General features: G+C 51.5%; 1 protein-coding gene across 2 annotated transcripts in view; it reads right to left on the minus strand.

Annotated features, from left to right (window-relative positions):
• LOC112617351 (tubulin alpha-8 chain) overlaps nt 1–13011 on the minus strand; it is a 23615-nt gene extending 10604 nt beyond the window's left edge. Inside the window, exons 1-2 of one of the 2 annotated variants that reach the window (XM_025374113.1) lie at nt 11901–13011; nt 889–1111 (exon numbers count right to left, since the gene is read on the minus strand). In XM_025374113.1, the coding sequence (XP_025229898.1) occupies nt 889–1111; nt 11901–12020 (343 nt within the window). In that variant the 5' untranslated portion in view covers nt 12021–13011. Of the gene's footprint in view, nt 1–888; nt 1112–11871 lie in introns of both variants that reach the window. The other variant, XM_025374115.1, reaches the window with a different exon arrangement.
• Between the last annotated feature and the right edge of the window lie 2457 nt (nt 13012–15468).

Below are 15468 nucleotides of genomic sequence, written 5' to 3' on the forward strand. Positions count from 1 at the left end.
AAAAAAAAAAAAAAAAAAAAAAAAAAAAAAAAAAAAAAAAAAGACACATCAGGTCCCAACTATGTCGCCTCCTCTCTTTGGGGTTCCTCTACTGCGTGCAGAAAAGTCATCTGTGCAGTGGCCTGGGAGGTAACCTGCACTTTGTGCATTGGTACAACGCATCAAGGGGGTGGAGCATCTGCCCTCTGTTGCCGCTAGACTTTGGTGTTCAGGCACTATAGTTCACGCCCAGTCCTCTTCGGGGAACTGTCCATGTCTTGCTTGATGAGCGAGGCTTGAGGCTGGGGAAATCCTGATGTTCAACTGAGAGTTGGCCCAGGGGTCAGAAACGGGGGAAGTGGCACTATTGGGGGATAGCGTGGGAGGTGGAGATCTGCCCAGACACGAGGCAGAATTCCTCTATGTTTCCTAAACCTGAAGGAACCTCATTCCAGAACTCCAGCAGCCCCTGGCTGTGAAGGAATGTGCCCGCCGTGATAGGCTCCTTTGTGTGTAAGATGCTCTGAGGTTATACCCACCCCTGAGGGCAGACTCCGAAACCTATACTTAGGGAAACTGGTCACTTAGGGGAGTCTTATAATTCCTACAATTATTTGGGTTTTCTCATCCTTAGTATTTAGTAGCGATGTGACCATTTTGGCACAGCGCCGCAGGTCTCGGGGGTTTGAGTGGGAGGCATTTTGTTCGGCATAGAGTCTTGATCACTGTTATGAGATTCTCCGAGACTGTGGGGACCCCAAGGAGCTGACAGATGTCACATGGGGTGGGAGGCTCCGGTTGCACCAGCCCCACCTTCCAGCTAGAGAGGCTCCTTCCTTAGCTACTGTGGGTCAATGCCTCTGCGGTTTCACGGTGTTCTCTGTGGAGAGGATCTCCGCCCCCACTCACCCACTACGGTAGGCTCCAGATCTATCATGACGGCCCGGGGCACGTGCTTCCCATTGCCAGTCTCGCTGAAAAAGGTGGTGAAGGAGTCATCATCATTGATCTTGCTGGCTTGAGCATCAAAAGTGCCATCTGCCTGGATGCCGTGTTCCAGGCAGAAGAGCTCCCAGCAGGCATTGCCAATCTGAACTCCTGCTTGGCCCACGTGGACTGATATGCATTCCCGCTGTGGGGAGAGGGAAGCATCGAGGTGAGAGAGTCCAGGCCCCCAGCATGCCTTTGCCCTACACCCCCGTAACATTCACCTTGCAGGCCAGCCCGGCCCCAGCCCCGCACTGCCAGCTGGCGTTGAGGCTGCAGGTGCCCCAGCTCTAGAGCAGCTGGACCAGGACTTAGATCCAAAGAAGACACAGCTGTTTTGTGCTTTGCTCTGAAGGTTGCCTCCCAGGGTTAACCTTTTACACCAGGAAAGAAAAACAGAGGGCGGTTGCAAAGATGAAGCAAGGGGCTAATTCCAAACCACAAGACTCCTGCACTGGTGAAGAAGGCCCAAGGAAGAACTGGTGATCATGGCAGAAACTCCTTCAACCTACTCCCACGCAAGCCAGCATTCATAGCCACTCCTGACCCTGACTTTCTGAGCATTGCGCACACATGTGTACATACACGCACACACAGTCTCAGGGTATCACAGAGCGAATGAGCACTCATGAAAGGAACATGCTCTGGAAGTATACGCCATGTCAGTAGTATCATGGTTACCGGTGTAGAAGTAAAGGATTATTTGTTATCCCAAGAGAGGATTGGGAGGGTATAAATTAGGCCCCTCCTGCATGCCAAACAATTGGAAAATCTTTGCAGCCCCATAGCCTGCCCCTTACCTATACCAGGCCAAGTGTCAAGGAAAGCTGACCCCGGAGTGTCCTTAGCTCTGCCTTGCTCTGATGTGAAGCCACAAGTGCCTGATTGGTATTTGTACTAACAGCTTAAGATGGGGAGTGCGCTGACGGGAATGTAAATTGGTTCAGCCACCGTGGAAAACAGCTTGGAGATTTCTCAAAGAACTTAGAACTACCATTTCACTCAGCAATCCTGTTACCGGGTATACATCCAAAAGAAAATCGTCCTACCAAAAAGACACGTGCACTCACACATTCATCACAGCACTCTTCACAACAGCAAAGACACAGAACCAACTAGGTGCCCAGCAACGGTGGGCTGGATACAGAAAATGTGGTACATATACACCATGGAATACTACGCAGCCCCCAAAAAAGAATGAAATCATATCCTTTGCAGCAACATGGATGCAGCTGGAGGTTATTATCCTATGCAAATTAATGCAGGAATAGAAAACCAAATACCACATGTTCTTATAAGTGGGAGCTAAACATGGGGTACTCATGGACAGAAAAATGGCAACAGTAGACACTGGGGACTACTAGAGCGGGGAGGGAAGGAGGGGGCAAGGATTGGAAAACTAACCTTTGGGTACCATGCTCACTACCTGGATGATGGGATTAATTGGACCCCAAACCTTGGCATCACGATATATACCAGTGTAACAAATCTGCACATGTACTCTCTGAATCTAAAGTAAAAGTTGAAATGATTAAAGAAAAAGGGGGGTGGGGAGAGTGTTTGTGTGTGTGTGTGTGTGTGCGCACGCACGCGTAGGGATGATAGACTCATCGTCCCACCCACACCTTGCCCTGGGGAAGCAGTGGCCCACACAAGGTGGCACTGTGCCTGGGGCAGCTGCCTGAGCCCAACAGGAAGCATGTGCCAGGTCTGTGGGTTTCTATTTTTATCTATGACTTGCCCTGGCATTTTCCAGCTCCAGGTAACCCAAGCCAGGGGCAGAGCTTCCAGAGGGCACGGCTGAGCACAGAAGCCAGTAGAGTCCACGTCAAAGTGTGGGGCTCCTGGGGACGTGGAAGAATTTCTGGGCATGGAGAGCAGGGCACCTGCCTTGAGTAGCATCTTGAGGGGTCAGAGTGTCAGGACCATTGCCCCCTAGTTCAATTTTACAACTGTGCCCCCACCCTAGTCCTGCCTCTGTGCTGGAGCTGAGCGACACCTGGTCCTTGCCTTGAGGGAGGATGAGCACGGGGATGAGCACGGCGCAGCCCGATATGGGGGGAAGTCCGACGGGGGACGCAACCCGCTGGATCTCCATAAGCCTGGTGGCTAGGGAGAGGCTTTACCCACAGAGCGGCCCACGCCCCAGGTTCACATCTGGCCTTCTCAGTTTACTTTCTGTGCTGCATGGCCTGGGCTGAGTTACTGAACCTGTCCTCATCTGAAAAGTGTAAGTTAGCCAGAGTTGTTGATGCTGTCTTGCCATTATCATTTTCATTACGGTACTACCTGGTAGCATTTTTCTCCACCGGGAAGCAGCACACACAGAAATAGCTCCCGGGTCCCTGCTCCTCTCTCCTTTATTGTGGGGTCTAGTCTCTGCCTCCATCTGAGGGTTCAATTCAGACCTAAGGAAAGCAGCGTCTGCATCCAGAAGCCACCAACAACCAGCGAGTTATCCACCCAGACCACAGCGTCACATTCAGCACGTGGCTGTGGCTTCCCAGGGAGGTGTGGAAGCTGAGGGGACACTGGAGAGGCCCGAGGGGGGCCCGGTCCTATATATTATCCTTCTAAGTGACAGTATCCTCTGTGGTCCTAACCCTCGGCCTTCTGGGTCTGTCGCCCCCTCACCACCACCACATCCCGACCACCCTCTAGTCCTGCCTACGGTGCTGCCCGGCCCCCAGCCTGCTCTTACTTCTGGAACATTCTGGGGCTTTCCAGGGAGGATGCAGGGATATTTTAGGAAAATCAAAGATCATGGGAGGAAGAGTCAAGGATCTGGGGAACTGAAAACCACTAGCATGACGACAATGTTTTTAGCCTCTTTTAATGCCCTCTTTAATCTCACACTAATACATATGCCAGTCTTTACAAAATGTCTGTCTCTTTCTCCCCTGCCCCCGTCATGCACACACACACACACACACACACACACACACACCCCTTAGAAAGAGCTATTTTCCCTATTGAACTCGCTCGTAAGAATAATGGGAGGCATAAAATAGACTCAGAAATGACTGACAGATTCATAGGTGCTCCCAAAAGCGAAAAGTAGCTACAGCAATCAAGAGAGAAGGAAGGTCCCTGCTAACAGGAACCAGGCTCCTTGGAGAGAGGGAGGCGTCCAGGTCCAGGGTGGGGAGTGTGCTAGATAAGCCTGGAATGTTGCATAGCGCCTGGAGGCACAGAGGCTAACCCAGGCGCTGCCCGAGCACCTGAAGAGGCTCCCGTTGCCTAAGACAGACAACCTGAGCCTCACAAGGAGTGATGGCAGCATTTGAGTGAAGCAGGATGCACAGATGAAAATCTGCAAGTCCTCAAAGAAAACCCCCAGAGAAAAACTCATTTGTCCCTATCCAGACGGTCCCGTTAGTTAAGGAAGGCTCTTTTTGTTTTCTTTTCTTTTTTTTTTTTTTTCTTTGGAGACGGAGTCTCGCTCTGTCGCCCAGGCTGGAGTGCAGTGATGCAGTCTTGGCTCACTGCAAGCTCCGACTACCGGATTCACACCATCCTCCTGCCTCAGCCTCCCGAGTAGCTGGGACTACAGGCACCCGCCACCACGCCCGGCTAATTTTTTGTATTTTTAGTAGAGATGAGGTTTCACTGTGTTAGCCAGGATAGAGAAGGCTCTTTTTCTTTAATCGAAGAATGTCTGCTAAGCAATGTGGACCAAATAATAGATTATGCAATATTGCCCTATTTCATCTTCTAATTACGTGATTGATTTGGACAAGAATGCCAACATCATTAGGTGAAAGACTGATGGGAACTGAATCTTCGCCTAGAGCCAAAGAATCACTGTTACAGTCACAAGGGGGAAAGTAAGTCCCAGGGTCTCCAGCCTAAGACTGCGATCAACCTCAGCATCGCTAATTGTGGGCCACCCCGACATTGAGGACCTCCTGATGGGACTCAGTGTGACACGCACCACCTGTGAGGACTTCGTCTCAAAAACACTCAGCCTTCATCACTGAGCCCGGTAGATTCACCTTCCACTTCACAGGCAACACAGGGATCACAGGGTTAGGTTCAGTGACATCAGAGAAAACAAAATCAATCCAGAAGGTGGAATATCCTACAGGGCAGCTGGTCCAGGTTTTTTTCTTTTTTTTTTTCTTTTTTTGGAGACGGAGTCTTGCTCCAGGCTGGAGTGCAGTGGCATGATCTTGGCTCACTGCAAGCTCCACCTCCCGGGTTCAGGCCATTCTCCTGCCTCAGCCTCCCAAGTTGCTGGGACTACAGGCGCCTGCCACCATGCCCAGCTAATTTTTTGTATTTTCAGTAGGGACAGGGTTTCACCATGTTAGCCAGGATGGTCTCGATCTCCTGACCTCGTGATCTGCCCGCCTCAGCCTCCCAAAGTGCTGGGATTACAGGCGTGAGCCACCGTTCCCGGCCCAGCCTTTTCAGCTCATGAGAAATGAAGAGCTGGGAGGGGCTGTTCCGTATCAAAGGAACTAAAGCACCACCACCACACGCGTCATGGAGACTCTGACTGAATTCTCATTTGAACAAATCAAAGTATTTGGGGGACAAATAAATTGATTTGCTTTGTTCAGTGTATTCATACAATTGTGGTTAAGTATGAAAACATCCTTATTTTTTAGAGTTGCATCCGAAGAATTTAGGGGTAAAATGTCCTGATGTCTGTACTTTAAAATCCTTTCCAAACACAGCAGATAACAGATGGAAAAATCATTCTTCTTAAATCTACATAATAGGTATATGGGTGGCACATTACTCTACTTTTCTGAAAGTTTGAAATTTTTCATAGTAAAAAGCAAAAATCATCAAAACAAAGGAGACAGAGAAAAAATAGGAGCAGGGACTGCCTCTCCAGAACCCCCTTACCCTGGGCCATTGCACGCAGTCACTTACTCAAACAATATTGACTACGTGCCTACTGTGTCAGGGCTTTGAAGTTCCAGGAAGAAATCACAAGTGAAATTCAAAGTTGCATGAGGCTTCATGGCACTGTGAGGTCCATGCCCAGCCGCAGCACTCTGCAGGCCTCTTGCACCTGCTCCTAGCAGGGACGGGGAGCAGCCCACAGCTCCGGCATCGAGCTCCCAGCTCAGGCACTGAGCTCGACTCCTGCAGCCATGCTGTCTCATCACCCTACCCAGCCTTTGGCCTGGAAGTTCCACAGAGCGGACCCAGTGCGGACGCCCGTGGGAGGCATCCTCACGTCCAAGAAAGGGCATCCATCTATCATAACCAGGGATGTTGTATCGGCTCCGAACATTTAGGATACCGGAGCTGGGCCAGCCTCATGGACCACCTAATAGGAATTCCCTCGGCATTATTTTACAGATGAAACAGTTGAGTTCAGAGAGGAAAAGGAACAAATTCAACGTGTCACAGCTCTGCAGCAGCAAAAGAGCCCGGATCAGAATCCAGGGCTTCTGACCCGGGCCTGACTTCTTTCCTTTAGACCACAGAGCCTCCTGCCTCACTTGAAGCTCTGAACTCCCAGGGCCCTGGGGTGTGCCCACATCTACGTCAATGCAAGACCAAGTTCGGATAGCAGAACTCCAAACAGGAAATGTCTCTGATGCAGAGCGAAATGGAGAATGGCTCATGGGGCGGTCTCTTTGAAAATGGGTCATCCTTCTCTGACAGAACCAGGCGTCTGCTTCTCGGTGCCCGTGTGTGCAGCTGGGGTTGGGGGCAAGGGGCAAGCTGACCCAGCAGAGGATATTTAAGTCATGCGCTCGCTCCAAACTCATATTTCAGATTCCCCTGTCTAGCCAATCAGGGCACATGCCTGTCACTCACACTGCTTCTCTCTCTCAGTTCTATTTTCAGTCTGGGCTTGTAGAGCTCAGACAAGTTCTGTACCCCTTGGCCTCTGTGAGGGGAGGAGGTCCCCTGTTTGCTGCAGAAGCCTCTCCCACCCAACTTCTTCTGGGGGGTGAAGAGGAGGGAGGTGCAGAGACTAAGGAGGTCCCTTCCTCATGAAAAGCATGCCACTTCTCACACAGACCTCATGCTGGGATAGCGACAAAAGGCACCTACTCATTTCTATAGCAAATCTTTTTGTGTGGTTGAATTCGAGACAGCATCGTGAGGTACTGGGCTCTCATTCATCCTTCAGGTCTCCAGTTAAATGTCACTTCCTAAGGGAAGTCTGCAAAACCCCAAGACAGCATAGGGCCCTGCCATGTGCTCCCCCATCCCCTTCATTCCTGTCATTGTAATCATCACATCGTATTATAGCTGCCTGTTCATTTCCTCACCTTTCTAGTAGAGAACGTAAGCTGTGTGAGGGCAAGGAACCTTTTTCACTCGTGGACTCCCCAGTACCGAGCCCAGTGCTTGAATGTAGCAGGTGCCCAGTTAACACAGGGAGGACTGGACTGAAAACCTTCCCTGAGGGGCTGCAATCCATGCAACCAGGACAGTGGCCAGTGCCTAAGAAGCATACGGGTCAAGCGCGGAGGGAGTTCCAAGAAGGAGACATCTTCTAGCTTGGTTTCCTAAAGGAGGAATATTCACAGGGACTCTGTAGAAGGCAGACAGACAAGATGATCTGGGACAGTCCAGGTGGATGCAGGAGCAGTGTGAGCAAGAGGCAGGAAAACGCAGGGTGGTTCCCGCACACTGCCCAGTCTGTCCGGAGTGCAGGCTGAGGTAGGGCAGGGCCAGTGAGACATCTGGGCCACCTGTGACCACTCCGCCTGGGGAACCACTGCCCGGTGAGCCAAGGCCCCTCGCTGGGAAGCATGCGCCCAGTGCCTACGCTTTGCAGAGCATCAATAAAAGAAATTCTAGAACTTTGCAGCCCGTTTATAATTTTGCTGCAAGAAGCCCTTTTCTACATCAATCTTCTATTCTATTTTAATAATAGTCATTTCCTTTTGCTTTGTTCTCAGAGGACTAAGATAAGCTAATCACCATCCTTGGCAGAAGGAGATTTTGAAGCCTTAAAAAGGCTGTCTTGTGATACTATTTCCAAGTATCACAAGACGGTAAAAGTGGCATATCATCTGGGAGAGGGGCCGACGTGGGCCACAGTGTGTGCCCTGTGCAAGCCGGGGACCGCCCCCACTCCCTGACCACCTGTGCTCTCATGCCCAAGTTGCTCTCAGGAAGCTCGTGATTACACCAAATTATCTCTACTTGTCAGGCTGGGATAATAGATCACATATATTTTAGGACCTAGGTCAGGGATGGCAAGTGAAAAGCAGGCCCACAGTGTCACAGAGGGGTAATTAAAGTAAGGACAGATGTGGCTTCTGAAGGGCTGCTGAATTCCCTCTGCTCAGAACTCTTCGATCATAGAGCATAATTGAAATCACTCATAACAAAGAATAGATAGCAAGCCAGACACAGCAAAACCAGAGTCGGCCTAAATTCACTTTAGTGAGTGAAGGTGGCTCGCGAGAGGGGCTCAGATGCTAGACACTACAGTTAGGGCAGCAACGGGGCTCACAGGAGGTCAGCTCTGGCCATGAGGCCATCTGCTAAGGAGACTCCCAACATAAGAGGCCGGAGGACGTCAAAGGCCCTTGGGTTGTGGCTGGCACTGGGGCAGGTGCAGGAGACACTTAGGAGTTTCAATCCGAAGCACACAGTGCCTGCTCCATCTCCTGCTCTCTTCTACAGCTTATTATCTGAGAAAACTCCTAACAGGAAGACACTGCAGGGGAAATGCCAACCACAAAGGCCACAGATAGTGCTGTCCGTCCCTTGTGGCCTGAGGGAAAAGGAGCATTTGGTCTGCTTCCTCCCCCGGAGAGTGCCACATCCTCCCGCCCACCCCCATCATCACCGGCCCTGTGTCCACCAGCTATTTCCCCCTCCAAAATTATTTTTAACTTTTAATCTCCCTTTGAAGGTCACTCAGGAGCCTCATCAGAAAGCACTCAACAATGGCATTAAGCCCCACCCCAAGCTCTGCATGGGCCTGGCCCGATGTTGGGGGCTCCCACTGGACTTACCAACCCAGCAGCTCTGCCCCAGCCGCTGCCCTGTGAGCCATGGCCCCTCACTCGGAGGCATGCGCCCAGTGCCTCTGGGGAAACCTGCCCTTCGTGATGGGAGGGGAGGAGGAGGCAGCCATGACCTGCAGCGCCTGGGAGCCCACACCGTGCTCTGAGGTCAGAATACACCTATCAACTCCACAGAGCTCAGCCACGCCTGCCTACATGGGGTGATGGGCAGAAGGATATCCATTTGGCCCCCAGAACCCTCTAACTGCTCCATCGTGCCCCCAAGTTCTAAAGGAATGCACTTAAGGAAGCCGTGTTGCAGATGTTCCCACCTCCCTATAAACCACAGAAACTTTGTGCCCCAGTATCATTGGCATGGGCTTGGCTTAGGGCACCTGGCCAGAATTCTCCTACCGCTTCCCAAAAAAGGTGTCACAGTCTGAGCTCCCAGAGAGGTGCGTGCCAGAAGGACACTGGGAGCAGCCGGGAATGGTCTGCTGTGGGAGTAGCCTGCTGGTCCCAGCATGGGCTGGTGGCTCAAGACAGAGGCTCTGGTGCCCAGCGAATGTAAACTCCAGCCCCTACTCAGCTTCTTACCAGCTGTGTAACTTTAGGCTCCAGGACAGAAATGCTAAAGGGTATTCGTGGTACCGTGTAGTGGGTAGCTGGGGGGAAGGGGTTGGGGGAAGGTTCACAGAGGAAAAATGCTCATCTGCCTAGTAGCTAGAGAAATGCATTTAAAAATATACATAAGGATTAATTACACTTTTCTTACCCAGAACCTACAGAAATGACAAATCGAATTCTTCTTAACACCAAGGTCACCTCCCCCAAACCGCCTCCAGGGAGGGAAGTGGAGGAGACAGGACAGCAGCCTGAAACTTAATCCTTGGATTAATAAAGTCATTTTTGTAAGGGTGGGATTCTAGGGGTCTCGGTTTATAGATGTGTCATTTTAGCCTTTTACAAATGAGCCAAATGATATTTTAAAAGTTTCTATGAGTATAAAATGTTCAACAAAAAATATTTGCCATCAAGACAGTGGAACGCACACAAGTTAAATGTTCTAGATAGAACCTGCTATACAAAATCGAGTGCTTCAAAATAAATGAAAGATATTCCCATTTCAAAATATTTAACCACAGGTTTCCAGCTAAACACCCAAATTCTTAAGCACATTCAAAATAAGGTTTTGCTGTTTGAATTGTTGATTTACCAGGCATTGTCAGAAACTCGTCTGTGGATCACACATTGAAGCTTGTGCACAGGGCTGGGTTAAGATCCTGTAAACACCCTCTGGGCTCCACTCTGTACCACAATGGCATTCAGATCCAAATTAAAGCATTCAAGGGAAGCACTTGGAAAATCCTAAAGCACTAGCTACCCGCTAGATATTATAAATATTAAATATCAATTCTAGAGTATGCAGCCTAGCATTTGCTTCAAAATTACGGAGGGAGGGAATAAATGAAGTGAGACAGGTCAGAAGTTGGTAATTACTGAAGTTAGATGACGTGTATAATGGCTCATTATACCATTTGCTTTCCGTTTGCATATGTTTGAAATTCCCTACCATAAAAAGTTTAAAAATAATAAAATTCATGTGGCGCCTTGGAAATTTGAATTATAACCCTCTTCATTTTGCAGGTAAAACAAACCTATCCAGAGAGGTTAAGTGACTTTCTTGAAGTCACACAGCTAGCTGCAGAGCCAAGAGTCAAAATTCTGAACTCGCAGCTCTGGGCCCCTTCTGTGGCGGCATACCAGGGGCCTCAGGCAGACATAGTTTCCTGTGGCCACCCTCCCTAATATTCCCAATTTCTTTCAGCTCCCAGGAGTGTCGGGGAGCCCGCGCGGAGGAGGGAGGGTGCTGAGGAAACTGAAGCTGGAAGAGTAGAGCTCCGGGGAGCCAGGAGGCCCTGGGCACTGTCCAAACGTAACAGGGCGGGGCGGAGGGGGTTCTCGCCTGCATTCTGGGTCACTGACAGCTGGAGCAAGCCTGCCCAGGGAACCTGACCTTGGCCATGACATAGGCTTATTCTGCCCTCCCTCTGCCCCCAACCTTTCCAGCCCATCTCCCTACTGCTGAAAGATCAGGGGTCCGGGAAGGATTCCTCGGATTCCGGGCTTTGGGAAAGTGGATTGGGGGCACATGTTAGCCACCAGGGGCACTGGGGGCGGAGAGGGAGACCCTAGAGAGAGGAACTGCGTGTTTGGAGCCGCCCCTCGGTAAGATCCGCGTCTGCAAATGGAGAAGGGGCGGGGGCAGGGAAGGGAGCAGCCGCGAGCCCCCTAAGCCAGGGTAGGAAACAGGTCCAAGGTCCTCTGGCCTTTGGAAGCAGAGACTTCTGAGTCCCAGAGTCCTTCGACTCTGACCGCTGGAAAGACCTGGGAGCTGAGTGCGCCCGGAGGACCTCGCCGCGCTGGGGCTGTGAGTGCAGCAAACCCAAGCCGCTGGCGAGGGGGTGCGAGAATGACCTCCACGCGTGGGGGGACCGCGGCGCCCTAAGTCCCCTGTCACATTCCGGGCCCTGTCAATTAGGTTGGGTTTGGAGACGTGACTGCATCTGGTCCCACAGCCGCCCCGGCCCAGACCACCCATCCAGAATCCCCGGACTCGCCCTTCTCTCCACTCTGTCCACAGGCTGCCCACCCGGGGACCCCAGAATCTCGCCCGCTTCTCCGTCGGGTTCCCCAGGGTCTCCCTCCCCCTCGTCTGCGCGCAAAGCTCGCATTAGGTCCCTTTAAGGAACAACCGACCCCGGTCTCTTTTTCCCCCGTACGATAAAGGGCACCAGGTGTTCCCGCCCGAGGATGCGGACTCCTCGACCCTGAACTCCCACCCCCAGAAGGCCTTGAGCTCTGCAGCTCCAGGTGGCCGGGTCCGTGCGCCTCCCCGTAGATGCGGCTCTCGGTCCTGCGCCTGCCGCACGCCCGCAGCCCTCCCTGCCCGGGGAAGCCTCACCATCGCTGCCGCTGTCCTCGCCCGCGCACCTCCCAGCTGGGCCTGCCCGCCCCGACTGCTCCAGATACGGCCGCCTCCGCCGTTGTGACACACCGGGAGGGGGGGACGCCGGGGACAGGCGCGCCGGGCCCGCAGCTGCCCCCCGGCATCACAGTGCCGGGGAGGGGCGGGCAGGTCACAAAGGCCCCTCCCCGCCCACCCGCGGCTCAAATCTCCGGGTCCTCGGTCCCGCCTCCGCAGCCGGGGGCGCTCGCAGCGGGGACTGCGCCCGCGGGGGAGGCTGCCCTATTACCAAAGCGCACGTGTCCACGTTCCAGCACAGCCGGCGTGACCCCAGCTGCTGGAGAAGGAAATGTAAAATGCAGCCAGGCGAATCTCGCGGGTCACCCCAAACTTCCGTTCTCCTCCGACCCGCTGGAAAGGCTCCCGACTGGGGTGTAGCTGACCGGAGCGGGCTGCAGCGGCCGCGGGTGCCCAGGTGCCGTCTCAGCCGGGCGCCCTAGGGCCGTGCGTGCTTGGCAAGCTGCAGGGCCTCTGCTCCCAAAGCCTGTGCCTCCTGCCGCCAAGGCCCGCCTGGCTGGTGGAGACGGAAATGAGATGGCATACACAGAGCTCCCGGTACAGGCAGGTGCTCAAGACTGTTCCTGTTTTTACCCTCTCCGGGTACCTCCCACCCCCACCGGGATTTTCAAATCTCCCCCCTTAATCCCTTCCTACCTTTAAGCCCCAAAAGTGCCAAGTCACATGTATGTACTCCAGAACTCATACCAGGATTCCCCTGCCTCTGCCCAGTAGGAAGACCCGCTACAGATGCTGATGTTGATTGCCCTCTGCTTGGGAAGGGGTGGGCACTTGGTAAGAGCCCCCCTTCACACTTTAGATGTTGGCCCCGTTGTCACCCTGCCCATCTCCCCTCACTTCCCCCCAGGTGGGTGATGGGCGAGATGGTCTTTGTTCCTTGTTCTTTCCCTCCAGTGGTCAGTTCCATTCATGTTGAAAGGTGTACCCCAGCCTCTCTCTTCCAGTTTCCTCAGACAACTGACCACCAAGCACCAAGCCGCCGCAGGCAAATTCATAGGTTTTCCTTAAGACAATACCACTTTAGCCAGACGTGGTAACTCCCCAAGTTTCCAAGCACAGTTAGAGATCTTTCTACTCTTCCACTCCGAAGACATGCCTGTTCGTGGCCAATAGAGAATGGGAGCAGATTTCTCCTTATGTATGCAGCAATCTGTTCTGTTCTGTTGGCCACCCATTCATAAGGGATAGTACCTGTGTCTTCATCATCTTTGCATTTGGGAGAGTACCAAACACAGTGATTTAAATACTGATACAAGCGGTACTTAGTAAAGCATGCATTGAATTTTTGTCTATCTTATAATGTAAGATCCTGACAATTAAGACTCAGGATTAAGCTAATTGTGCCAAGCACGTGATAAATGCTCAATGAAGGATTTTGGTTATTATTATAACTCTGTATGTATTTCTCTTCCAAACTCTCCCATAGCATATTCTATTACTTCTTCCATAGTATTTCTTTTTTTTTTAGACAGAGTCTCACTCTGTTGCCCAGGCTGGAGTGCAGTGGCCTGATCTCTGCTCACTGCAACCTCCCCCTCCTGGATTCAAGCGATTCTGCTGCCTCAGCCTCCCGAGTAGCTAGGACTACAGGCGCCCGCCACCATGCCCGGTTAATTTTTTGTATTTTTAGTAGAGATGGGGTTTCACCGTGTTACCCAGGATGGTGTGGATCTCCTGACCTTGTGATCCGCCCATTTCGGCCTCCCAAAGTGCTGGGATTACAGGCGTGACCCACCGTGCCCGGCCCCCATAGTATTTATCACTTTCTAGTTTGGATTACAGGTGTGTGTGTGTGTGTGTGTGTGTGTGTGTGTGTGTGTGTCTAAACACTACAAAGCACCACCTTACAGGAAGGGGTGTGGTTTTCATCTTAGTGCCCTCCCACCAAAATTGGCGAGCTGAGTGAGTCAGGCGAGCTCCATAAACACAGCTGGATAAATTCACTTTTCGAGTTCTCTTTTTGAACCACCACATAAATCATGAATGGGTTCTTAAGGTGCTGGGATAAAGATGATGATGATGGTGACGATGATGATACTAGTAATGACGGTGGCCCTGAATTGCCTTTCATTATGACAGGGCTCTTGAACACCTCATCTTCCCCCTTTATGAAAATTTGGGCTGGAGGGAGCCATGACTACACCATAAATGCTAAATATAGCATCTGTGGGTTCCAGGGAGATAAAAAAGATTGGCTGTTACGGACTGAACTGTGTTCCCCCAAAATTAATGTTTTAAAGCCTAATCCCCAATGTGACTATAGTCAGAGATAGGGCCTGTAAGGGGGTGATTATGATTAAATGGGGTCCTAAGGATATGACCCTAATCCAGAAAGGATATGACCCTAATCCAGACTGGTGTTGAAGAGGAAGAGACACGAGGAGGGTGCAGACATGGAGAAAAGGCCACGTGAGGACACAGTGAGAAGACAGCCATCTGCATGTCAAGGAGAGAGGCATCAGGAGAAACCAACTCTGCCAACATCTTGACATTGGACTTCCAGCCTCCAGAATTGTGAGAAAATTAATTTCTGCTGTTTAAGCCACCCAGTCTGTGGTATTTGGTGATGACAGTCATAAGCAGACTAAGACAGTGGTCTTGGAGTCTTTAGAGAAAATACAATTGGCTGGGCACAGTGGCTCACGCCTATAATCCCAACACTTTGGGAGGCCGAGGCGGGCAGATCACCTGAGGTTGGGAGTTCGAGACCAGCCTGACTAACATGGTGAAACCCCATCTCAACTAAAAATACAAAATTAGCCTGGTGTGGTGGTGCATACCTGTAATCCCAGCTACTTGAGAGGCTGAGGCAGGAAAATCGCTTGAACCCAGGGGGTGGAGGTTGCAGTGAGCCAAGATAGCACCATTGCACTCCAGCCTGGACAACAAGAGTGAAACTGTCTCAAAAAAAATCTACTTCTTTTTGGTTTTTGTCCTCTCTTAAAATTATTTGATTTGTGGCATCCTGGATCCCCCATCCCACCCTGCTCTATGCTTTCCTCCCTGGGTAGAAGTTTGGAAAGGGGAAAGGACATGTTTTTAAGTCCCTGTGATGTTTAATTTTATGCGTCAACTTGACTCGGCCACAAAGTACCCAACATTCATTGGTCGAACATTATTCTGGGTGTGTTTGTGAGGGTGTTTCTGGGAGATAAACATATGAATCAGCAGACCATGAAAAGCAGATGTCCCTCCTTAATGTGGAGGGGCCTTAGCCAACCAACTGAAGAACAGAATAGAACAAAGAGGCTGAGAAACTGGGAACTTCTGCCTGCCTGACTGTTGAGCTAGGACATTGGTCTTCTGCCCTTGCACTAGAACTTTCACCAGCAGCTCTCCTGGGTCTCAGGCCTTGACTCAGACTGGAACCACGTCTTCAGCTCCCTGGGTCTCAGACTCAGACTGGAACCACGTCTTCAGCTGTCCCCGGTCTCAGGCTTCAGACAGACTGGAACCACACCATCAGCTCTCCTCGGTCTCAGGCTTCAGACAGACTGGAACCACACCATCAGCTGT

The sequence above is a fragment of the Theropithecus gelada genome, unplaced genomic scaffold, assembly GCF_003255815.1.
Source record: "Theropithecus gelada isolate Dixy unplaced genomic scaffold, Tgel_1.0 HiC_scaffold_16073, whole genome shotgun sequence".
In the NCBI taxonomy this organism is placed as follows: Eukaryota; Metazoa; Chordata; class Mammalia; order Primates; family Cercopithecidae; genus Theropithecus; species Theropithecus gelada.